Raw genomic sequence first — 26,290 nt, 5'->3', positions numbered from 1 at the left:
TTTAACACTGCATCCCGGACAGATATGCAAACTGGTCATATCACCTCTAACACTGCATACCTGGGAGATAGCAAACTGGTCATATCACCTCTAACAATGCATACCAGGGAGATGGCAAACTGGTCATATCTCCTCTAACACTGCATACCTGGGAGAAGGCGAACTGGCTACATCTCCTCTGACACGCCATACCTGGGAGATGACAAACTGGTCATATCTCCTCTAACACTGCATACCTGGGAGATGGCGAACTGGTCATATCTCCTCTAACACTGCATACCTGGGAGATGACAAACTGGTCATGTCACCTCTAACACTGCATACCTGGGAGATGGCGAACTGGCCATATCTCCTCTAAAACTGCATACCTGGGAGATGACGAACTGGCCATATCTCCTCTGACACTGCATACCTGGGAGATGGCAAACTGGTCATATCTCCTCTGACACTGCATACCTGGGAGATGGCTGGTGAACTGGTCATATCTCCTCTAACACTGCATACCTGAGAGGTGGCAAACTGGTCATATCTCCTCTAACACTGCATACCTGGGAAATGACAAACTGGTCACGTCGCCTTTAACAATGCATCCCTGACAGATATGCAAACTGGTCATATCACCTCTAACACTGCATACCTGGGAGTTGGCAAACTGGTCATATCTCCTCTAACACTGCATACCGGGGAGATGGTGAACTGGCCACATCTCCTCTGACACTGCATACCTGGGAGATGACAAACTGGTCATATCTCCTCTAACACTGCATACCTGGGAGATGGCGAACTGGTCATATCTCCTCTAACACTGCATACCCGGGAGATGACAAACTGGTCATGTCGGCTTTAACATTGCATACCTGGGAAATGACAAACTGGTCACGTCACTGTTTAACACTGCATCCTGGACAGATATGCAAACTGGTCATATCACCTCTAACACTGCATACCTGGGAGATAGCAAACTGGTCACATCACCTCTAACACTGCATCCCTGACAGATATGCAAACTGGTCATATCACCTCTAGCACTGCATACCCGGGAGATGATGAACTGGTCATATCTCCTCTAACACTGCATACCTGGGAGATGGCGAACTGGTCATATCTCCTCTAACACTGCATGCCCGGGAGATGACAAACTGGTCACGTCGTCTTTAACACTGCATCCCTGACAGATATGCAAACTGGTCATATCACCTCTAGCACTGCATACCTGGGAGATGACGAACTGGCCATGTCACCTCTGACACTGCATGCCTGGGAGATGGCAAACTGGTCATATCTCCTCTAACACTGCATACCTGGGAGATGGCAAACTGGTCATATCTCCTCTGACACTGAATACCTGGGAGATGACAAACTGGTCATATCTCCTCCAACACTGCATACCTGGGAGATGGCAAACTAGTCATATCTCCTCCAACACTGTATACCTGGGAGATGGCAAACTAGTCATATCTCCTCCAGCACTGCATACCTGGGAGATGACGAACTGGTCATATCTCCTCTAACACTGCATACCTGGGAGATGATGAACTGGTCATATCTCCTCTAACACTGTAACCTGGGAGATGACAAACTGGACATATCACCTCTAACACTGCATACCTGAGAGATGGCAAACTGTCACATCGCCTTTAACACTGCATCCCTGACAGATATGCAAACTGGTCATATCACCTCTAACACTGCATACCTGGGAGATGGCGAACTGGTCATATCTCCTCTAACACTGCATACCTGGGAAATGACAGACTGGTCACGACGCCGTTTAACACTGCATCCCGGACAGATATGCAAACTGGTCATATCACCTCCAACACTGCATACCTGGGAGATAGCAAACCGGTCATATCACCTCTAACACTGCATACCAGGGAGATGGCAAACTGGTCATATCTCCTCTAACACTGCATACCTGGGAGAAGGCGAACTGGCTACATCTCCTCTGACACGCCATACCTGGGAGATGACAAACTGGTCATATCTCCTCTAACACTGCATACCTGGGAGATGGCGAACTGGTCATATCTCCTCTAACACTGCATACCTGGGAGATGACAAACTGGTCACGTCACCTCTAACACTGCATACCTGGGAAATTGGCAAACTGGTCATATCTCCTCTAACACTGCATACCTGGGAGATGGCAAACTGGTCATATCTCCTCTGACACTACATACCTATGAGATGGCAAACTGGTCATATCTCCTCTGACACTGCATACCTGAGAGATGACAAACTGGCCATATCTCCTCTGACTCTGCATACCTGCGAGATGGCAAACTGGTAATATCTCCTCTAACACTGCATACCTGGGAGAAGGCGAACTGGCTACATCTCCTCTGACACGCCATACCTGGGAGATGGCAAACTGGTCATATCTTCTCTAACACTGCATACCTGGGAGATGGCAAACTGGCCATATCTCCTCTAACACTGCATACCTAGGAAATGACAAACTGGTCACGTCGCCTTTAACACTACATCCCTGAGAGATATGCAAACTGGTCATATCACCTCTAACACTGCATACCTGGGAGTTGGCAAACTGGTCATATCTCCTCTAACACTGCATACCTGGGAGATGGTGAACTGGCCACATCTCCTCTGACACTGCATACCTGGGAGATGACAAACTGGTCATATCTCCTCTGACACTGCATACCTGGGAGATGGCGAACTGGGCACATCTCCTCTGACACTGCAAACCTGGGAGATGACAAACTGGTCATATCTCCTCTAACACTGCATACCTGGGAGATGGCAAACTGGTCATATCTCCTCTGACACTGCATACCTGGGAGATGACAAACTGGCTATATCTCCTCTAACACTGCATACCTGGGAGATGGTGAACTGGTCATATCTGCTCTAACACTGCATACCTAGGAAATGACAAACTGGTCACGTCGCCTTTAACACTACATCCCTGAGAGACATGCAAACTGGTCATATCACCTCTAACACTGCATACCTGGGAGTTGGCAAACTGGTCATATCTCCTCTAACACTGCATACCTGGGAGATGGTGAACTGGCCACATCTCCTCTGACACTGCATACCTGGGAGATGACAAACTGGTCATATCTCCTCTAACACTGTATACCTGGGAGATGGTGAACTGGTCATATCTTCTCTAACACTACATCCCTGAGAGATATGCAAACTGGTCATATCACCTCTAACACTGCATACCTGGGAGTTGGCAAACTGGTCATATCTCCTCTAACACTGCATACCTGGGAGATGGTGAACTGGTCATATCTCCTCTGACACTGCATACCTGGGAGATGGCAAACTGGTCATATCTCCTCTGACACTGCATACCTGGGAGATGGCGAACTGGGCACATCTCCTCTGACACTGCAAACCTGGGAGATGACAAACTGGTCATATCTCCTCTAACACTGCATACCTGGGAGATGGCAAAATGGTCATATCTCCTCTGACACTGCATACCTGGGAGATGACAAACTGGCCATATCTCCTCTGACACTGCATACCTGGTAGATGGCAAACTGGTCATATCTTCTCTAACACTGCATACCTGGGAGATGGCAAACTGGTCATATCTCCTCTAACACTGCATACCTAGGAAATGACAAACTGGTCACGTCGCCTTTAACACTACATCCCTGAGAGATATGCAAACTGGTCATATCACCTCTAACACTGCATACCTGGGAGTTGGCAAACTGGTCATATCTCCTCTAACACTGCCTACCTGGGAGATGGTGAACTGGCCACATCTCCTCTGACACTGCATACCTGGGAGATGACAAACTGGTCATATCTCCTCTAACACTGTATACCTGGGAGATGGCGAACTGGTCATATCTTCTCTAACACTGCATACCCGGGAGATGACAAACTGGTCATGTTGGCTTTAACACTGCAAACCTGGGAAATGACAAACTGGTCACGTCGCCGTTTAACACTGCATCCCGGACAGATATGCAAACTGGTCATATCACTTCTGACACTGCATACCTGGGAGATAGCAAACTGGTCATATCACCTCTAACACTGCATACCTGGGAGATGACAAACTGGTCATATCTCCTCTAACACTGCATACCCGGGAGATGACACACTGGTCACGTCGCCTTTAACACTGCATCCCTGACAGATATGCAAACTGGTCATATCACCTCTAACACTGCATACCTGAGAGATGACGACTGGCCATGTCACCTCTGACACTGCATACCTGGGAGATGGCAAACTGGTCATATCTCCTCTAACACTGCATACATGGGAGATGGCAAACTGGTCATATCTCCTCTGACACTGAATACCTGGGAGATGACAAACTGGTCATATCTCCTCCAACACTGCATACCTGGGAGATGGCAAACTAGTCACATCTCCTCCAACACTGTATACCTGGGAGATGGCAAAAGAGTCACATCTCCTCCAGCATTGCATACCTGGGAGATGACGAACTGGTCACATCTCCTCTAACACTGCATACCTGGGAGATGATGAACTGGTCATATCTCCTCTAACACTGCATACCTGGGAGATGACAAACTGGTCATATCACCTCTAACACTGAATACCTGGGAGATGGCGAACTGGTCATATCTCCTCTAACACTGCATACCAGGGAGATGGCGAACTGGCCATATCTCCTCTGACACTGCATATCTGTGAGATAGCAAACTGGTCATATCTCCTCTAACACTGCATACCTGGGAGATGACAAACTGGTCACGTCACCTTTAACACTGCATCCCTGACAGATTTGCAAACTGGTCATATCACCTCTGACACTGCATACCAGGGAGATGGCGAACTGGCCATATCTCCTCTGACACTGCATACCTGTGAGGTGGCAAACTGGTCATATCTCCTCTAACACTGCATACCTGGGAGATGGCAAACTGGTCACATCTCCTCTAACACTGCATACCTGGGAGATGGCAAACTGGTCATATCTCCTCTAACACTGCATACCTCGGAGATGGCAAACTGGCCATATCTCCTCTGACACTGCATACCTGGGAGATGACAAACTGGTCATATCTTCTCTAACACTGCATACCTGGGAGATGGTGAACGTGCCATATGACCTCTAACACTGCATACCTGGCAAATGACAAACTGGTCACGTCGCCTTTAACACTCCATCCCTGACAGATATGCAAACTTGTCATATCACCTCTAACACTGCATACCTGGGAGTTGGCAAACTGGTCATATCTCCTCTAACACTGCATACCTAGGAGATGACAAACTGGTCATATCTCCTCTGACACTGCATACCTGGGAGATGGCAAACTGGTCATATCTCCTCTAACACTGCATACCTGGGAGATGGCGAACTGGGCACATCTCCTCTGACACTGCATACCTGGGAGATGACAAACTGGTCATATCTCCTCTAACACTGCATACCTGGGAGATGGCAAACTGGTCATATCTCCTCTGACACTGCATACCTGGGAGATGACAAACTGGCCATATCTCCTCTGACACCTCATACCTGGTAGATGGCAAACTGGTCATATCTTTTCTAACACTGCATACCTGGGAGATGGCAAACTGGTCATATCTCCTCTAACACTGCATACCTGGGAAATGACAAACTGGTCACGTCGCCTTTAACACTACATCCCAGACAGATATGCAAACTGGTCATATCACCTCTAACACTGCATACCTGGGAGTTGGCAAACTGGTCATATCTCCTCTAACACTGCATACCTGGGAGATGGTGAACTGGCCACATCTCCTCTGACACTGCATACCTGGGAGATGACAAACTGGTCATATCTCCTCTAACACTGTGTACCTGGGAGATGGCGAACTGGTCATATCTTCTCTAACACTGCATACCCGGGAGATGACAAACTGGTCATGTCGGATTTAACACTGCATACCTGCGAAATGACAAACTGGTCACGTCGCCGTTTAACACTGCATCTCGGACAGATATGCAAACTGGTCATATCACCTCTAACACTGCATACCTGGGAGATAGCAAACTGGTCATATCACCTCTAACACTGCATACCTGGGAGATGAAAAACTGCTCATATCTCCTCTAACACTGCATACCTGGGAGATGGCGAACTGGTCATATCTCCTCTAATACTGCATACCCGGGAGATGACAAACTGGTCACGTCGCCTTTAACACTGCATCCCTGACAGATATGCAAACTGGTCATATCACCTCTAACACTGCATACCTGGGAGATGACGACTGGCCATGTCACCTCTGACACTGCATACCTGGGAGATGGCAAACTGGTCATATCTCCTCTAACACTGCATACCTGGGAGATGGCAAACTGGTCATATCTCCTCTGACACTGAATACCTGGGAGATGACAAACTGGTCATATCTCCTCCAACACTGCATACCTGGGAGATGGCAAACTGGCCATATCTCCACTAACACTGCATACCTGGGAGATGGCTGCCGAACTGGTCATATCTCCTCTAACACTGCATACCTGAGAGATGGCAAACTGGTCATATCTCCTCTAACACTGCATACCTGGGAAATGACAAACTGGTCACGTCGCCTTTAACAATGCATCCCTGACAGATATGCAAACTGGTCATATCACCTCTAACACTGCATACCTGGGAGTTGGAAAACTGGTCATATCTCCTCTAACACTGCATACCTGGGAGATGGTGAACTGGCCACATCTCCTCTGACACTGCATACCTGGGAGATGACAAACTGGTCATATCTCCTCTAACACTGCATACCTGGGAGATGGCGAACTGGTCATATCTCCTCTAACACTGCATACCCGGGAGATGGCGAACTGGTCATATCACCTCTAACACTGCATACCTGGGAGATGAAAAACTGGTCATATCTCCTCTAACACTGCATACCTGGGAGATGGCGAACTGGTCATATCTCCTCCAACACTGCATACCTGGGAAATGACAAACTGGTCACATCACCGTTTAACACTGCATCCTGGACAGATATGCAAACTGGGCACATCTCCTCTGACACTGCAAACCTGGGAGATGACAAACTTGTCATATCTCCTCTAACACTGCATACCTGGGAGATGGCAAAATGGTCATATCTCCTCTGACACTGCATACCTGGGAGATGACAAACTGGCCATATCTCCTCTGACACTGCATACCTGGTAGATGGCAAACTGGTCATATCTTCTCTAACACTGCATACCTGGGAGATGGCAAACTGGTCATATCTCCTCTAACACTGCATACCTAGGAAATGACAAACTGGTCACGTCGCCTTTAACACTACATCCCTGAGACATATGCAAACTGGTCATATCACCTCTAAAACTGCATACCTGGGAGTTGGCAAACTGGTCATATCTCCTCTAACACTGCATACCTGGGAGATGGTGAACTGGCCACATCTCCTCTGACACTGCATACCTGGGATATGACAAACTGGTCATATCTCCTCTAACACTGTATACCTGGGAGATGGCGAACTGGTCATATCTTCTCTAACACTGCATACCCGGGAGATGACAAACTGGTCATGTCGGCTTTAACACTGCAAACCTGGGAAATGACAAACTGGTCACGTCGCCGTTTAACACTGCATCCCGGACAGATATGCAAACTGGTCATATCACTTCTAACACTGCATACCTGGGAGATAGCAAACTGGTCATATCACCTCTAACACTGCATACCTGGGAGATGACAAACTGGTCATATCTCCTCTAACACTGCATACCCGGGAGATGACAAACTGGTCACGTCGCCTTTAACACTGCATCCCTGACAGATATGCAAACTGGTCATATCACCTCTAACACTGCATACCTGGGAGATGACGACTGGCCATGTCACCTCTGACACTGCATACCTGGGAGATGGCAAACTGGTCATATCTCCTCTAACACTGCATACCTGGGAGATGGCAAACTGGTCATATCTCCTCTGACACTGAATACCTGGGAGATGACAAACTGGTCATATCTCCTCCAACACTGCATACCTGGGAGATGGCAAACTAGTCACATCTCCTCCAACACTGTATACCTGGGAGATGGCAAACTAGTCACATCTCCTCCAGCATTGCATACCTGGGAGATGACGAACTGGTCACATCTCCTCTAACACTGCATACCTGGGAGATGATGAACTGGTCATATCTCCTCTAACACTGCATACCTGGGAGATGACAAACTGGTCATATCACCTCTAACACTGCATACCTGGGAGATGGTGAACTGGTCATATCTCCTCTAACACTGCATACCAGGGAGATGGCGAACTGGCCATATCTCCTCTGACACTGCATACCTGTGAGATAGCAAACTGGTCAAATCTCCTCTAACACTGCATACCTGGGAGATGACAAACTGGTCATGTCACCTTTAACACTGCATCCCTGACAGATTTGCAAACTGGTCATATCACCTCTGACACTGCATACCAGGGAGATGGTGAACTGGCCATATCTCCTCTGACACTGCATACCTGTGAGATGGCAAACTGGTCATATCTCTTCTAACACTGCATACCTGGGAGATGGCAAACTGGTCACATCTCCTCTAACACTGCATACCTGGGAGATGGCAAACTGGTCATATCTCCTCTAACACTGCATACCTCGGAGATGGCAAACTGGTCATATCTCCTCTGACACTGCATACCTGGGAGATGACAAACTGGTCACATCTTCTCTAACACTGCATACCTGGGAGATGGTGAACGTGCCATATGACCTCTAACACTGCATACCTGGCAAATGACAAACTGGTCACGTCGCCTTTAACACTCCATCCCTGACAGATATGCAAACTTGTCATATCACCTCTAACACTGCATACCTGGGAGTTGGCAAACTGGTCATATCTCCTCTAACACTGCATACCTAGGAGATGACAAACTGGTCATATCTCCTCTGACACTGCATACCTGGGAGATGGCAAACTGGTCATATCTCCTCTAACACTGCATACCTGGGAGATGGCGAACTGGTCATATCTCCTCTAACACTGCATACCTGGGAGATGGCGAACTGGTCATATCTCCTCCAACACTGCATACCTGGGAGATAGCAAACTGGTCATATCACCTTTAACACTGCATACCTGGGAGATGGCAAACTGGTCATATCTCCTCTAACACTGCATACCTGGGAGATGGCGAACTGGTCATATCTCCTCTGACACTGCATACCTGGGAGATGGCAAACTGGTCATATCTCCTCTAACACTGCATACCTGGGAGATGGCGAACTGGGCACATCTCCTCTGACACTGCATACCTGGGAGATGACAAACTGGTCATATCTCCTCTAACACTGCATACCTGGGAGATGGCAAACTGGTCATATCTCCTCTGACACTGCATACCTGGGAGATGACAAACTGGCCATATCTCCTCTGACACTGCATACCTGGTAGATGGCAAACTGGTCATATCTTTTCTAACACTGCATACCTGGGAGATGGCAAACTGGTCATATCTCCTCTAACACTGCATAGCTGGGAAATGACAAACTGGTCACGTCGCCTTTACCACTACATCCCTGACAGATATGCAAACTGGTCATATCACCTCTAACACTGCATACCTGGGAGTTGGCAAACTGGTCATATCTCCTCTAATACTGCATACCTGGGAGATGGTGAACTGGCCACATCTCCTCTGACACTGCATACCTGGGAGATGAAAAACTGGTCATATCTCCTCTAACACTGTGTACCTGGGAGATGGCGAACTGGTCATATCTTCTCTAACACTGCATACCCGGGAGATGACAAACTGGTCATGTCGGATTTAACACTGCATACCTGGGAAATGACAAACTGGTCACGTCGCCGTTTAACACTGCATCCCGGACAGATATGCAAACTGGTCATATCACCTCTAACACTGCATACCTGGGAGATAGCAAACTGGTCATATCACCTCTAACACTGCATACCTGGGAGATGAAAAACTGGTCATATCTCCTCTAATACTGCATACCTGGGAGATGACGAACTGGTCATATCTCCTCTAATACTGCATACCTGAGAGATGGCAAACTGGTCACATCGCCTTTAACACTGCATCCCTGACAGATATGTAAACTGGTCATATCACCTCTAACACTGCATACCTGGGAGATGGCGAACTGGTCATATCTCCTCTAACACTGCATAGCTGGGAAATGACAGACTGGTCACGACGCCGTTTAACACTGCATCCCGGACAGATATGCAAACTGGTCATATCACCTCTAACACTGCATACCTGGGAGATAGCAAACCGGTCATATCACCTCTAACACTGCATACCAGGGAGATGGCAAACTGGTCATATCTCCTCTAACACTGCATACCTGGGAGAAGGCGAACTGGCTACATCTCCTCTGACACGCCATACCTGGGAGATGACAAACTGGTCATATCTCCTCTAACACTGCATACCTGGGAGATGGCGAACTGGTCATATCTCCTCTAACACTGCATACCTGGGAGATGACAAACTGGTCACGTCACCTCTAACACTGCATACCTGGGAGATGGCGAACTGGCTATATGTACTCTAAAACTGCATACCTGGGAGATGACGAACTGGCCATATCTCCTCTGACACTGCATACCAGGGAGATGGCGAACTGGCCATATCTCCTCTGACACTGCATACCTGTGAGATGGCAAACTGGTCATATCTCCTCTAACACTGCATACCTGGGAAATTGGCAAACTGGTCATATCTCCTCTAACACTGCATACCTGGGAGATGGCAAACTGGTCATATCTCCTCTGACACTGCATACCTGCGAGATGGCAAACTGGTAATATCTCCTCTAACACTGCATACCTGGGAGAAGGTGAACTGGCTACATCTCCTCTGACACGCCATACCTGGGAGATGACAAACTGGTCATATCTCCTCTAACACTGCATACCTGGGAGATGGCAAAATGGTCATATCTCCTCTAACACTGCATACCTGGGAGATGACAAACTGGTCATATCTCCTCTGACACTGCATACCTGGGAGATGGCAAACTGGTCATATCTCCTCTGACACTGCATACCTGGGAGATGGCGAACTGGTCATATCTCCTCTAACACTGCATACCTGGGAGATGGCGAACTGGGCACATCTCCTCTGACACTGCAAACCTGGGAGATGACAAACTGGTCATATCTCCTCTAACACTGCATACCTGGGAGATGGCAAACTGGTCATATCTCCTCTGACACTGCATACCTGGGAGATGACAAACTGGCCATATCTCCTCTGACACTGCGTACCTGGTAGATGGCAAACTGGTCATATCTTCTCTAACACTGCATACCTGGGAGATGGCAAACTGGTCATATCTCCTCTAACACTGCATACCTGGGAGTTGGCAAACTGGTCATATCTCCTCTAACACTGCATACCTGGGAGATGGTGAACTGGCCACATCTCCTCTGACACTGCATACCTGGGAGATGACAAACTGGTCATATCTCCTCTAACACTGTATACCTGAGAGATGGCGAAGAACTGGTCATATCTTCTCTAACACTGCATACCTGGGAGATGACAAACTGGTCACGTCGCCGTTTAACACTGCATCCCGGACAGATATGCAAACTGGTCATATCACCTCTAACACTGCATACCTGGGAGATAGCAAACTGGTCATATCTCCTCTAACACTGCATACCCGGGAGATGACAAACTGGTCACGTCGCCTTTAACACTGCATCCCTGACAGATATGCAAACTGGTCATATCACCTCTAACACTGCATACCTGGGAGTTGGCAAACTGGTCATATCTCCTCTAACACTGCATACCTGGGAGATGGTGAACTGGCCACATCTCCTCTGACACTGCATACCTGGGAGATGACAAACTGGTCATATCTCCTCTAACACTGTATACCTGAGAGATGGCGAAGAACTGGTCATATCTTCTCTAACACTGCATACCCGGGAGATGACAAACTGGTCACGTCGCCGTTTAACACTGCATCCCAGACAGATATGCAAACTGGTCATATCACCTCTAACACTGCATACCTGGGAGATAGCAAACTGGTCATATCTCCTCTAACACTGCATACCCGGGAGATGACAAACTGGTCACGTCGCCTTTAACACTGCATCCCTGACAGATATGCAAACTGGTCATATCACCTCTAACACTGCATACCTGGGAGATGAGGACTGGCCATGTCACCTCTGACACTGCATACCTGGGAGATGGCAAACTGGTCATATCTCCTCTAACACTGCATACCTGGGAGATGGCAAACTGGTAATATCTCCTCTGACACTGAATACCTGGGAGATGACAAACTGGTCATATCTCCTCCAACACTGCATACCTGGGAGATGGCAAACTAGTCACATCTCCTCCAACACTGTATACCTGGGAGATGGCAAACTAGTCACATCTCCTCCAGCACTGCATACCTGGGAGATGACGAACTGGTCACATCTCCTCTAACACTGCATACCTGGGAGATGATTAACTGGTAATATCTCCTCTAACACTGCATACCTGGGAGATGACAAACTGGTCATATCACCTCTAACACTGCATACCTGGGAGATGGCGAACTGGGCACATCTCCTCTGACACTGCAAACCTGGGAGATGACAAACTGGTCATATCTCCTCTAACACTGCATACCTGGGAGATGGCAAACTGGTCATATCTCCTCTGACACTGCATACCTGGGAGATGACAAACTGGCCATATCTCCTCTGACACTGCGTACCTGGTAGATGGCAAACTGGTCATATCTTCTCTAACACTGCATACCTGGGAGATGGCAAACTGGTCATATCTCCTCTAACACTGCATACCTGGGAGTTGGCAAACTGGTCATATCTCCTCTAACACTGCATACCTGGGAGATGGTGAACTGGCCACATCTCCTCTGACACTGCATACCTGGGAGATGACAAACTGGTCATATCTCCTCTAACACTGTATACCTGAGAGATGGCGAAGAACTGGTCATATCTTCTCTAACACTGCATACCCGGGAGATGACAAACTGGTCACGTCGCCGTTTAACACTGCATCCCGGACAGATATGCAAACTGGTCATATCACCTCTAACACTGCATACCTGGGAGATAGCAAACTGGTCATATCTCCTCTAACACTGCATACCCGGGAGATGACAAACTGGTCACGTCGCCTTTAACACTGCATCCCTGAGAGATATGCAAACTGGTCATATCACCTCTAACACTGCATACCTGGGAGTTGGCAAACTGGTCATATCTCCTCTAACACTGCATACCTGGGAGATGGTGAACTGGCCACATCTCCTCTGACACTGCATACCTGGGAGATGACAAACTGGTCATATCTCCTCTAACACTGTATACCTGAGAGATGGCGAAGAACTGGTCATATCTTCTCTAACACTGCATACCCGGGAGATGACAAACTGGTCACGTCGCCGTTTAACACTGCATCCCGGACAGATATGCAAACTGGTCATATCACCTCTAACACTGCATACCTGGGAGATAGCAAACTGGTCATATCTCCTCTAACACTGCATACCCGGGAGATGACAAACTGGTCACGTCGCCTTTAACACTGCATCCCTGACAGATATGCAAACTGGTCATATCACCTCTAACACTGCATACCTGGGAGATGAGGACTGGCCATGTCACCTCTGACACTGCATACCTGGGAGATGGCAAACTGGTCATATCTCCTCTAACACTGCATACCTGGGAGATGGCAAACTGGTAATATCTCCTCTGACACTGAATACCTGGGAGATGACAAACTGGTCATATCTCCTCCAACACTGCATACCTGGGAGATGGCAAACTAGTCACATCTCCTCCAACACTGTATACCTGGGAGATGGCAAACTAGTCACATCTCCTCCAGCACTGCATACCTGGGAGATGACGAACTGGTCACATCTCCTCTAACACTGCATACCTGGGAGATGATTAACTGGTCATATCTCCTCTAACACTGCATACCTGGGAGATGACAAACTGGTCATATCACCTCTAACACTGCATACCTGGGAGATGGCGAACTGGTCATATCTCCTCTAACACTGCATACCAGGGAGATGGCGAACTGGCCATATCTCCTCTGACACTGCATACCTGTGAGATAGCAAACTGGTCATATCTCCTCTAACACTGCATACCTGGGAGATGACAAACTGGTCACGTCACCTTTAACAGTGCATCCCTGACAGATTTGCAAACTGGTCATATCACCTCTGACACTGCATACCAGGGAGATGGCGAACTGGCCATATCTCCTCTGACACTGCATACCTGTGAGATGGCAAACTGGTCATATCTCCTCTGACACTGCATACCTGCGAGATGGCAAACTGGTCATATCTCCTCTAACACTGCATACCTGGGAGATGGCAAACTGGTCACATCTCCTCTAACACTGCATACCTGGGAGATGGCAAACTGGTCATATCTCCTCTGACACTGCGTACCTGGTAGATGGCAAACTGGTCATATCTTCTCTAACACTGCATACCTGGGAGATGGCAAACTGGTCATATCTCCTCTAACACTGCATACCTAGGAAATGACAAACTGGTCACGTCGCCTTTAACACTACATCCCTGAGAGATATGCAAACTGGTCATATCACCTCTAACACTGCATACCTGGGAGTTGGCAAACTGGTCATATCTCCTCTAACACTGCATACCTGGGAGATGGTGAACTGGCCACATCTCCTCTGACACTGCATACCTGGGAGATGACAAACTGGTCATATCTCCTCTAACACTGTATACCTGAGAGATGGCGAACTGGTCATATCTTCTCTAACACTGCATACCCGGGAGATGACAAACTGGTCATGTCGGCTTTAACACTGCAAACCTGGGAAATGACAAACTGGTCACGTCGCCGTTTAACACTGCATCCCGGACAGATATGCAAACTGGTCATATCACCTCTAACACTGCATACCTGGGAGATAGCAAACTGGTCATATCTCCTCTAACACTGCATACCCGGGAGATGACAAACTGGTCACGTCACCTTTAACACTGCATCCCTGACAGATATGCAAACTGGTCATATCACCTCTAACACTGCATACCTGGGAGATGACGACTGGCCATGTCACCTCTGACACTGCATACCTGGGAGATGGCAAACTGGTCATATCTCCTCTAACACTGCATACCTGGGAGATGGCAAACTGGTCATATCTCCTCTGACACTGAATACCTGGGAGATGACAAACTGGTCATATCTCCTCCAACACTGCATACCTGGGAGATGGCAAACTAGTCACATCTCCTCCAACACTGTATACCTGGGAGATGGCAAACTAGTCACATCTCCTCCAGCACTGCATACCTGGGAGATGACGAACTGGTCACATCTCCTCTAACACTGCATACCTGGGAGATGATTAACTGGTCATATCTCCTCTAACACTGCATACCTGGGAGATGACAAACTGGTCATATCACCTCTAACACTGCATACCTGGGAGATGGCGAACTGGTCATATCTCCTCTAACACTGCATACCAGGGAGATGGCGAACTGGCCATATCTCCTCTGACACTGCATACCTGTGAGATAGCAAACTGGTCATATCTCCTCTAACACTGCATACCTGGGAGATGACAAACTGGTCACGTCACCTTTAACACTGCATCCCTGACAGATTTGCAAACTGGTCATATCACCTCTGACACTGCATACCAGGGAGATGGCGAACTGGCCATATCTCCTCTGACACTGCATACCTGTGAGATGGCAAACTGGTCATATCTCCTCTGACACTGCATACCTGCGAGATGGCAAACTGGTCATATCTCCTCTAACACTGCATACCTGGGAGATGGCAAACTGGTCACATCTCCTCTAACACTGCATACCTGGGAGAGGGCAAACTGGTCATATCTCCTCTAACACTGCATACCTCGGAGATGGCAAATTGGTCATATCTCCTCTGACACTGCATACCTGGGAGATGACAAACTGGTCATATCTTCTCTAACACTGCATACCTGGGAGATGGTGAACGTGCCATATGACCTCTAACACTGCATACCTGGCAAATGACAAACTGGTCACGTCGCCTTTAACACTCCATCCCTGACAGATATGCAAACTGGTCATATCACCTCTAACACTGCATACCTGGGAGTTGGCAAACTGGTCATATCTCCTCTAACACTGCATACCTGGGAGATGGCAAACTGGCCACATCTCCTCTGACACTGCATACCTGGGAGATGACAAACTGATCATATCTCCTCTAACACTGCATACCTGAGAGATGCCGAACTGGTCATATCTCCTCTAACACTGCATACCTAGGAGATGACAAACTGGTCATATCTCCTATGACACTGCATAACTGGGAGATGGCAAACTGGTCATATCTCCTCTAACACTGCATACCTGGGAGATGGCGAACTGGTCATATCTCCTCTAACACTGCATACCTGGGAGATGGCGAACTGGTCATATCTCCTCCAACACTGCATACCTGGGAGATAGCAAACTGGTCATATCACCTTTAACACTGCATACCTCGGAGATGGCAAACTGATCACATCTCCTCTAACACTGCATACCTGGGAGATGGCAAACTGATCACATCACCTATAACACTGCATACCTGGGAAATGGCAAATTGGTCACATCTCCTCTAATACTGCATACCTGGGAGACGGCAAACGAGTCATATCTCCTCTGACACTGCATACCTGGGAGACGGCAAACGAGTCATATCTCATCTGACACTGCATACCTGGGAGATGGCAAACTGGTCATATCTCCTCTAACACTGCATACCTGGGAGACGGCAAACTTGTCACATCACCTCTAACACTGCATACCTGGGAGATGGCATCTAACACTGCATACCTGGGAGGTGACAAACTGGCCATATCTCCTCTAACACTGCATACCTGGGAGATGACGATCTGGCCATATCTCCTCTGACACTTCATACCTGGGAGACGGCAAACTGGTCATATCTCCTCTGACACTGCATGCCTGGGAGATGACGAACTGGCCATATCGCCTCTGACACTGCATACCTGGGAGATGGCGAACTGGCCATATCTCCTCTGACACTGCATACCTGGGAGATGGCGAACTGGCCAGATCTCCTCTGACACTGCATACCTGCGAGATGGCAAACTGGTCATATCTCCTCTAACACTGCATACCTGCGAGATGGCAAACTGGTCATATCTCCTCTAACACTGCATACCTGGGAGATGGCAAACTGGTCACATCTCCTCTAACACTGCATACCTGGGAGATGGCAAACTGGTCATATCTCCTCTGACACTGCATACCTGGGAGATGACAAACTGGCCATATCTCCTCTGACACTGCGTACCTGGTAGATGGCAAACTGGTCATATCTTCTCTAACACTGCATACCTGGGAGATGGCAAACTGGTCATATCTCCTCTAACACTGCATACCTAGGAAATGACAAACTGGTCACGTCGCCTTTAACACTACATCCCTGAGAGATATGCAAACTGGTCATATCACCTCTAACACTGCATACCTGGGAGTTGGCAAACTGGTCATATCTCCTCTAACACTGCATACCTGGGAGATGGTGAACTGGCCACATCTCCTCTGACACTGCATACCTGGGAGATGACAAACTGGTCATATCTCCTCTAACACTGTATACCTGAGAGATGGCGAACTGGTCATATCTTCTCTAACACTGCATACCCGGGAGATGACAAACTGGTCATGTCGGCTTTAACACTGCAAACCTGGGAAATGACAAACTGGTCACGTCGCCGTTTAACACTGCATCCCGGACAGATATGCAAACTGGTCATATCACCTCTAACACTGCATACCTGGGAGATAGCAAACTGGTCATATCTCCTCTAACACTGCATACCCGGGAGATGACAAACTGGTCACGTCGCCTTTAACACTGCATCCCTGACAGATATGCAAACTGGTCATATCACCTCTAACACTGCATACCTGGGAGATGACGACTGGCCATGTCACCTCTGACACTGCATACCTGGGAGATGGCAAACTGGTCATATCTCCTCTAACACTGCATACCTGGGAGATGGCAAACTGGTCATATCTCCTCTGACACTGAATACCTGGGAGATGACAAACTGGTCATATCTCCTCCAACACTGCATACCTGGGAGATGGCAAACTAGTCACATCTCCTCCAACACTGTATACCTGGGAGATGGCAAACTAGTCACATCTCCTCCAGCACTGCATACCTGGGAGATGACGAACTGGTCACATCTCCTCTAACACTGCATACCTGGGAGATGATTAACTGGTCATATCTCCTCTAACACTGCATACCTGGGAGATGACAAACTGGTCATATCACCTCTAACACTGCATACCTGGGAGATGGCGAACTGGTCATATCTCCTCTAACACTGCATACCAGGGAGATGGCGAACTGGCCATATCTCCTCTGACACTGCATACCTGTGAGATAGCAAACTGGTCATATCTCCTCTAACACTGCATACCTGGGAGATGACAAACTGGTCACGTCACCTTTAACACTGCATCCCTGACAGATTTGCAAACTGGTCATATCACCTCTGACACTGCATACCAGGGAGATGGCGAACTGGCCATATCTCCTCTGACACTGCATACCTGTGAGATGGCAAACTGGTCATATCTCCTCTGACACTGCATACCTGCGAGATGGCAAACTGGTCATATCTCCTCTAACACTGCATACCTGGGAGATGGCAAACTGGTCACATCTCCTCTAACACTGCATACCTGGGAGATGGCAAACTGGTCATATCTCCTCTAACACTGCATACCTCGGAGATGGCAAATTGGTCATATCTCCTCTGACACTGCATACCTGGGAGATGACAAACTGGTCATATCTTCTCTAACACTGCATACCTGGGAGATGGTGAACGTGCCATATGACCTCTAACACTGCATACCTGGCAAATGACAAACTGGTCACGTCGCCTTTAACACTCCATCCCTGACAGATATGCAAACTGGTCATATCACCTCTAACACTGCATACCTGGGAGTTGGCAAACTGGTCATATCTCCTCTAACACTGCATACCTGGGAGATGGCAAACTGGCCACATCTCCTCTGACACTGCATACCTGGGAGATGACAAACTGATCATATCTCCTCTAACACTGCATACCTGAGAGATGCCGAACTGGTCATATCTCCTCTAACACTGCATACCTAGGAGATGACAAACTGGTCATATCTCCTATGACACTGCATAACTGGGAGATGGCAAACTGGTCATATCTCCTCTAACACTGCATACCTGGGAGATGGCGAACTGGTCATATCTCCTCTAACACTGCATACCTGGGAGATGGCGAACTGGTCATATCTCCTCCAACACTGCATACCTGGGAGATAGCAAACTGGTCATATCACCTTTAACACTGCATACCTCGGAGATGGCAAACTGATCACATCTCCTCTAACACTGCATACCTGGGAGATGGCAAACTGATCACATCACCTATAACACTGCATACCTGGGAAATGGCAAATTGGTCACATCTCCTCTAATACTGCATACCTGGGAGACGGCAAACGAGTCATATCTCCTCTGACACTGCATACCTGGGAGACGGCAAACGAGTCATATCTCATCTGACACTGCATACCTGGGAGATGGCAAACTGGTCATATCTCCTCTAACACTGCATACCTGGGAGACGGCAAACTTGTCACATCACCTCTAACACTGCATACCTGGGAGATGGCATCTAACACTGCATACCTGGGAGGTGACAAACTGGCCATATCTCCTCTAACACTGCATACCTGGGAGATGACGATCTGGCCATATCTCCTCTGACACTTCATACCTGGGAGACGGCAAACTGGTCATATCTCCTCTGACACTGCATGCCTGGGAGATGACGAACTGGCCATATCGCCTCTGACACTGCATACCTGGGAGATGGCGAACTGGCCATATCTCCTCTGACACTGCATACCTGGGAGATGGCGAACTGGCCAGATCTCCTCTGACACTGCATACCTGCGAGATGGCAAACTGGTCATATCTCCTCTAACACTGCATACCTGGGAGATGGCAAACTGATCATATCTCCTCTGACACTGCATACCTGGGAGATGACGTACTGGCCATATCTCCACTAACACTGCATACCTGGGAGATGGCAAACTGGTCATATCTCCTCTAACACTGCATACCTGGGAGATGGCGAACTGGCCACATCTCCTCTGACACTGCATACCTGGGAGATGACGAACTGGCCATATCTCCTCTGACACTGCATACCTGGGAGATGGCAAACTGGTCACATCTCCTCTGACACTGCATACCTGGGAGATGACGAACTGGCATATCTCCTCTGACACTGCATACCTGGGAGATGGCGAACTGGCCATATCTCCTCTGACACTGCATACTTGGGAGATGGCAAACTGGTCATATCTCCTCTGACACTGTATACCTGGGAAATGATGAACTGGCCATATCTCCTCTGACACTGCATACCTGGGAGATGACAAACTGGTCATATCTCCTTTGACACTGCATACCTGGGAGATGGCAAACTGGTCATATCTCCTCTGACACTGCATACCTGGGAAATGGCAAACTGGTCTTATCTCCTCTGACACTGCATACCTGGGAAATGGCAAACTGGTCATATCTCCTGGTCATATCAGAGTGCACATTGACCCCTAACTATCCTTACATGTAAGGAGAGTGACAGGGTTGGCCCGTTCTGTACACCCTTCTTTTGGGCATGGGAGGTGGCAGTGTGTGAGGCGGGTGGCATGGGGGAGGGGTAGTGGGGAATCACAGCCATTGAAACCTGTGAGCGGAGTGACAGTGTTGGCCCTGTCTGTGCACCCACCTTCTTTTGGGCATGGGAGGTGGCAGTTTGTGAGGCGGGCGGGCACGGGGGTGGGGTAGTGGGGAATCGCAGCCATTGAAACATGTGAGCGGAGTGACAGTGTTGGCCCTCTCTGTGCACCCACCTTCTTTTGGGCATAGGAGGTGGCAGTGTGTGAGGCGGGTGGGCACAGGGGAGGGGTAGTGGGGAATCGCAGCCATTGAAACATGTGAGCGGAGTGACAGTGTTGGCCCTGTCTGTACACCCACCTTCTTTTGGGCATGGGAGGTGGCAGTTTGTGTGGCGGGCGGGCACGGGGGAGGGGTAGTGGGGAATCGCAGCCATTGAAACATGTGAGCGGAGTGACAGTGTTGGCCCTGTCTGTGCACCCACCTTCTTTTGGGCATGGGAGGTGGCAGTTTGTGAGGCGGGCGGGCACGGGGGAGGGGTAGTGGGGAATCGCAGCCATTGAAACATGTGAGCGGAGTGACAGTGTTGGCCCTGTCTGTGCACCCGCCTTCTTTTGGGCATGGGAGGTGGCAGTGTGTGAGGCGGGTAGGCACGGGGGAGGGGTAGTGGGGAATCGCAGCCATTGAAACATGTGAGCAGAGTGACAGTGTTGGCCCTGTCTGTGCACCCACCTTCTTTTGGGCATGGGAGGTGGCAGTGTGTGAGGAGGGCGGGTGGCACGGGGGAGGGGTAGTGGGGAATCGCAGCCATTGAAACATGTGAGCGGAGTGACAGTGTTGGCCCTGTCTGTGCACCCACCTTCTTTTGGGCATGGGAGGTGGCAGTGTGTGAGGCGGGTAGGCACGGGGGAGGGGTAGTGAGGAATCGCAGCCATTGAAACATGTGAGCGGAGTGACAGTGTTGGCCCTGTCTGTGCACCCACCTTCTTTTGGGCATGGGAGGGGGCAGTTTGTGAGGCGGGCGGGCACGGGGAGGGGTAGTGGGGAATCGCAGCCATTGAAACATGTGAGCGGAGTGACAGTGTTGGCCCTGTCTGTGCACCCACCTTCTTTTGGGCATAGGAGGTGGCAGTGTGTGAGGCGGGTGGGCACGGGGGAGGGGTAGTGGGGAATCGCAGCCATTGAAACATGTGAGCGGAGTGACAGTGTTGGCCCTGTCTGTGCACCCACCTTCTTTTGGGCATGGGAGGTGGCAGTGTGTGAGGCGGGCGGGCACGGGGGAGGGGTAGTGGGGAATCGCAGCCATTGAAACATGTGAGCGGAGTGACAGTGTTGGCCCTGTCTGTGCACCCACCTTCTTTTGGGCATGGGAGGTGGCAGTGTGTGAGGCGGGCGGGCACGGGGGAGGGGTAGTGGGGAATCACAACAATTGAAATATGGGGTCAGAAATGTTGAAGGTCCATTTTTATATTTATTTATTTATTTATTGTGCATTTTGAGGGAACATGGGAATGAAAATCAAATATAACAATGAGAGCGAGGCGGACCTACTTGGCCATGTGAGCATTCAGAACGTGCAAGTGCAGCGAGAGAGGGGGTGAGGGCATAAGTGCTCGGTGTGCCTAGGGGGGAAGTGCTAGGGAGTGAGCAGGTGTGAGTGCCTAGGTGAGTGGTCAGCTGAGAATAAGTGCAGGCCTGTGGAGGCATAGGCAAGTGGGTGCCATGGCAAGTGCTGAGAGCGGGTAGATGCTGAAGGCGGTTGGGTGTGGGAGACCAAGGTCCAAGAGGACACGTAAGGGCCCTGGTCACCATTCTCAGCAACTGTGGGTTTCAGCAGAGGAGGTAGGAAGAGAAGGGGGAGGTGAAAAGGAAAGTCTTGAGGAGCTTTTGAAATTTAAGGTGATCCGGCTCAAGAGGAAGGGGGCGTCTGTTCCGTAAGAGGGAGACTGCTGTGGAAAGAGATCCGCCACCAGCTCGCTGTTTAGAGAAGCGACTGACATGCAGAGCGTTGGTGCCGGAGGAGCATAGAGATCTAGAGGGAGAGTATTTAGTGAGAGCAAGTTGTAGATGGTGTGGTGCCTGGCCGCAGACGGCTTTATGGATGATGCAGAGGGATTTGAACTTGACCCTTGCAGCAACCAGGAGCCATTGGAGAGTTGTTAGGGCTGGAGAAATGCAGTCCCTGGGCTCGAGGCCAAGGATAGGTCTTGCAGCCCTATTCTGGATTAGCTGGAGAGGTCGTAGAGAAGAAGAGGGTAGATTAAGGAAGTGGCTATTGCAGTAGTCCAGCCTAGAGAGAATCAGAGCTCTAGAGACATTGAGCTTCTGGGGGAAGTGAGGAAAGGAAGAGTTCCTTTGAGGAGGTGGAGTTGAATGGGGGCTTTCTTGGCAAGATCCTGAGTGTGAGGGAGGAAGGGAGGAAGGAAAGAGAGGAGTCGAAGAGGACTCCAAGGTTGCTGGCTTCAGATGAGAGAGGAGGGAGAGTCCAAAGAAGATGGCCAGAGTGGGGGCAGAAAGAGGGAGCAGGGGTCCCAATAGGAAGGATCTCAGTCCTGCTGGCGTTGAGGCAGAGATCATTGGAAGTGCACCAGGACTGGATGACAGATAGATCAAGTAGAATGAGAACAGCTGGAGAGTTGGAGTCAAGAGATGCGAGCAGCTCCTCACAGGTGTTAATTGGGAATAGATGTGCAAAGAGGGGTCCATACCCTCACTCACCTCCGCAGGAGGTGTCATGCCCCTGCTGACCCGTTCCTGCACCTTCAGGGGGGCACTGGGAGGTGCCACCTGTGGTTCCTCTAGAGCCCAGGATCCCAGGGAGTGCAGGTCCGCTGGCACAGTGAGTGACATAGTGATCAACAGTGTGTGACTGAGCCGTAGTCTCAGGGAGTGACAGTGAGCGCCAGTGAGTGACAGGACCACAGGCATAGTGCTGACAGTGAGTGACAGAGCCTCAGGTTTAGTGAGTGGCAGAGTCACATATGCAGTGAGTGACAGAGCCACAGGCCCATTGAGCGACAGTGAGGGGCCGAACCACAGGCATAGTGAGTGAAAGTGCCACAAGCATAGTGAGTGACAGAACCACAGAGGCAGTGAGTGACAGTGTCAGAGGCACAGTGAGTGACACTGAGTGACAGAGCCACAGGCACTCTAAGTGACAGTGAGTGACAGAGCATGTGCATAGCAAGTGACAATGTGTGACTGTGCCACAGGCTGAAGGTGTGATAGTGATCAAGAGTGAGTGACAGAACCACAGTCATAGTGAGTGACAGAGTCGCAGATGCAGTGATAGTGAGTATTTGCACCACAGGCACAGTAAGTGACACTGAGTGCCAGTGATTGACAGCTACACAGGGACAGTGAGTGACACATGCAGAGTGAGTGACACTGAGTGACAGCAACACAGGCACAGTGAGTGACACATGAAGAGTGAGTGATGCTGAGTGACACTGAGTGACAGAGCCATATGAGTGACACTGAGTGACAGAGCCACAGGCACAGTAGGTGACACTGAGTGACACATGCAGAGTGAGTGACACTGAGTGACACGTGCAGAGTGACACTGAGTGACAGCGAGTGACACATGCAGAGTGAGTGACACTGAGTGACAGAGCCACAGGCACACTAGGTGACACTGAGTGACACTGAGTGACACATGCAGAGTGAGTGACACTGAGTGACAGTGAGTGACAGAGCCATATGAGTGACACTGAGTAACAGAGCTACAGGCACATTGAGTGAAAGTGAGTGACAGAGCCTCAGGCACGGTGAGTGACACATGCAGAGTGAGTGACAGTGAGTTACAGCAACACAGGCACAGTGAGTGACACATGAATAGTGAGTGACGCTTAGTGACACTGAGTGACAGAGCCACAGGCACAGTAGGTGACAGTGAGTGACAGTGAGTGACAGTGAGTGACACATGCAGGGTGAGTTACAGTGTGTGACACTGAGTGACAGCAAGTGACACATGCAGGGTGAGTGACAGTGTGTGACACTGAGTGACAGAGCCACAGGCACAGTGGGTGACAGGGAGTGACAGAGCCACAGGCACAGTAGGTGACAGTGAGTGACACAATAAGGGTGATTGACAGTGAGTGACACTGAGTGACAGAGCCACAGGCACAGCAGGTGACAGTGAGTGACAGTGAGTGACAGTGAGTGACACATGCAGAGTGAGTGACAGTGAGTGACAGTGAGTGACAGCAACACAGGCACAGTGAGTGACACATGCAGAGTGAGTGACACTGAGTGACAGAGCCACGGGCACGGTAGGTGACACTGAGTGACAGTGGGTGACACATGCAGAGTGAGTGACAGTGAGTGACAGTGAGTGACAGCAACACAGGCACAGTGAGTGACACATGCAGAGTGAGTGACACTGAGTGACAGATCCACAGGCAGAGTAGGTGACAGTGAGTGACACATGCAGGGTGAGTGACAGTGAGTGGCTCTGAGTGACAGAGCCACAGGCACAGCAGGTGACAGTGAGTGACAGCGAGTGACACATGCAGAGTGAGTGACAGTGAGTGACAGCAACACAGGCACAGTGAGTGACACATGCAGAGTGAGCGACACTGAGTGACAGAGCCACAGGCACAGTAGGTGACAGTGAGTGACAGAGCCACAGGCACAGTAGGTGACAGTGAGTGACACATGCAGGGTGAGTGACAGTGAGTGACAGAGTCACAGGCACAGTAGGTGACAGTGAGTGACACATGCAGGGCGAGTGACAGTGAGTGACAGTGAGTGACACATGCAGGGTGAGTGACAGTGAGTGACACATGCAGGGTGAGTGGCAGTGAGTGACACTGAGTGACAGAGTCACAGGCACAGTAGATGACAGTGAGTGACAGTGAGTGACAGTGAGTGACACATGCAGGGTGAGTGACAGTGAGTGACACTGAGTGACAGAGCCACAGCACAGTAGGTGACACTGAGTGACAGTGAGTGACACATGCAGGGTGAGTGACAGCGAGTGGCAGGGCGCTGGCCCGTGCTGCGCAGGTACCTGGGCCAGGGGCTTGTTCTCGTACGCCTTCTCGTGTTCGAAGAACATGTCCAGGCCGTGCTCCTTGACAATCTTTTCAGACTCGTCCGAGAAGAGGACGGCGTCGCCGTCGAAGGCCACCCGCAGCTGGTCCTCAAAGACGGCCACGTCCTTGCTGGGGCTGAAGATGGTGGCAGCGGCGATGCCTGCGGAGGGCGGGGGGAGAAGAAAGAAAGGCTCATGCTTCGCGCCATGTGTGAGATGACCCCCTGCAGGGAACACTACACAGCACTCATCAGAGAGAGACACCCACTCAGATCATCAAACATTTCAAGCGGTTTCAGTGTGGCTTTAGCGCCTACAGACTCGGGTGGGCAGACGCTGTTGCCCAATGCATTTCTGACCGCCCCGGCCCCTCATCAGTGCCAGGAAATGCGCCAGGTGAACCAGGTGAAGAAATGGCAACGACTGTTGCCAGAATGCAGACATTGGAAGTCAGCAGTGTGTCACTGCATAGCTTATACAATCAAACCACGCAGTGTCTGCAGCCTTCATTAATAGCAGGACACGTGGAT

At 49.7% G+C, this 26,290-nt stretch overlaps 1 protein-coding gene across 1 annotated transcript in view; it reads right to left on the bottom strand.

The window, feature by feature from the left end:
* The window catches only part of NT5C1A (5'-nucleotidase, cytosolic IA), a 314,845-nt gene that overhangs the window by 36,733 nt on the left and 251,822 nt on the right, over positions 1–26,290 (bottom strand). Inside the window, exon 5 of the mRNA XM_069622407.1 lies at positions 25,737–25,921. Within this exon, the coding sequence (XP_069478508.1) occupies positions 25,737–25,921 (185 nt within the window). The remainder of the gene's footprint in view (positions 1–25,736; positions 25,922–26,290) is intronic.

This window comes from Ambystoma mexicanum, chromosome 11 (genome assembly GCF_040938575.1).
Source record: "Ambystoma mexicanum isolate Mex_15411 chromosome 11, UKY_AmexF1_1, whole genome shotgun sequence".
Lineage (NCBI taxonomy): Eukaryota > Metazoa > Chordata > Amphibia > Caudata > Ambystomatidae > Ambystoma > Ambystoma mexicanum.
The sequence above is the reverse complement of the archived record's forward strand: the minus strand, read 5'-3'. Positions and strand labels throughout refer to the sequence as shown.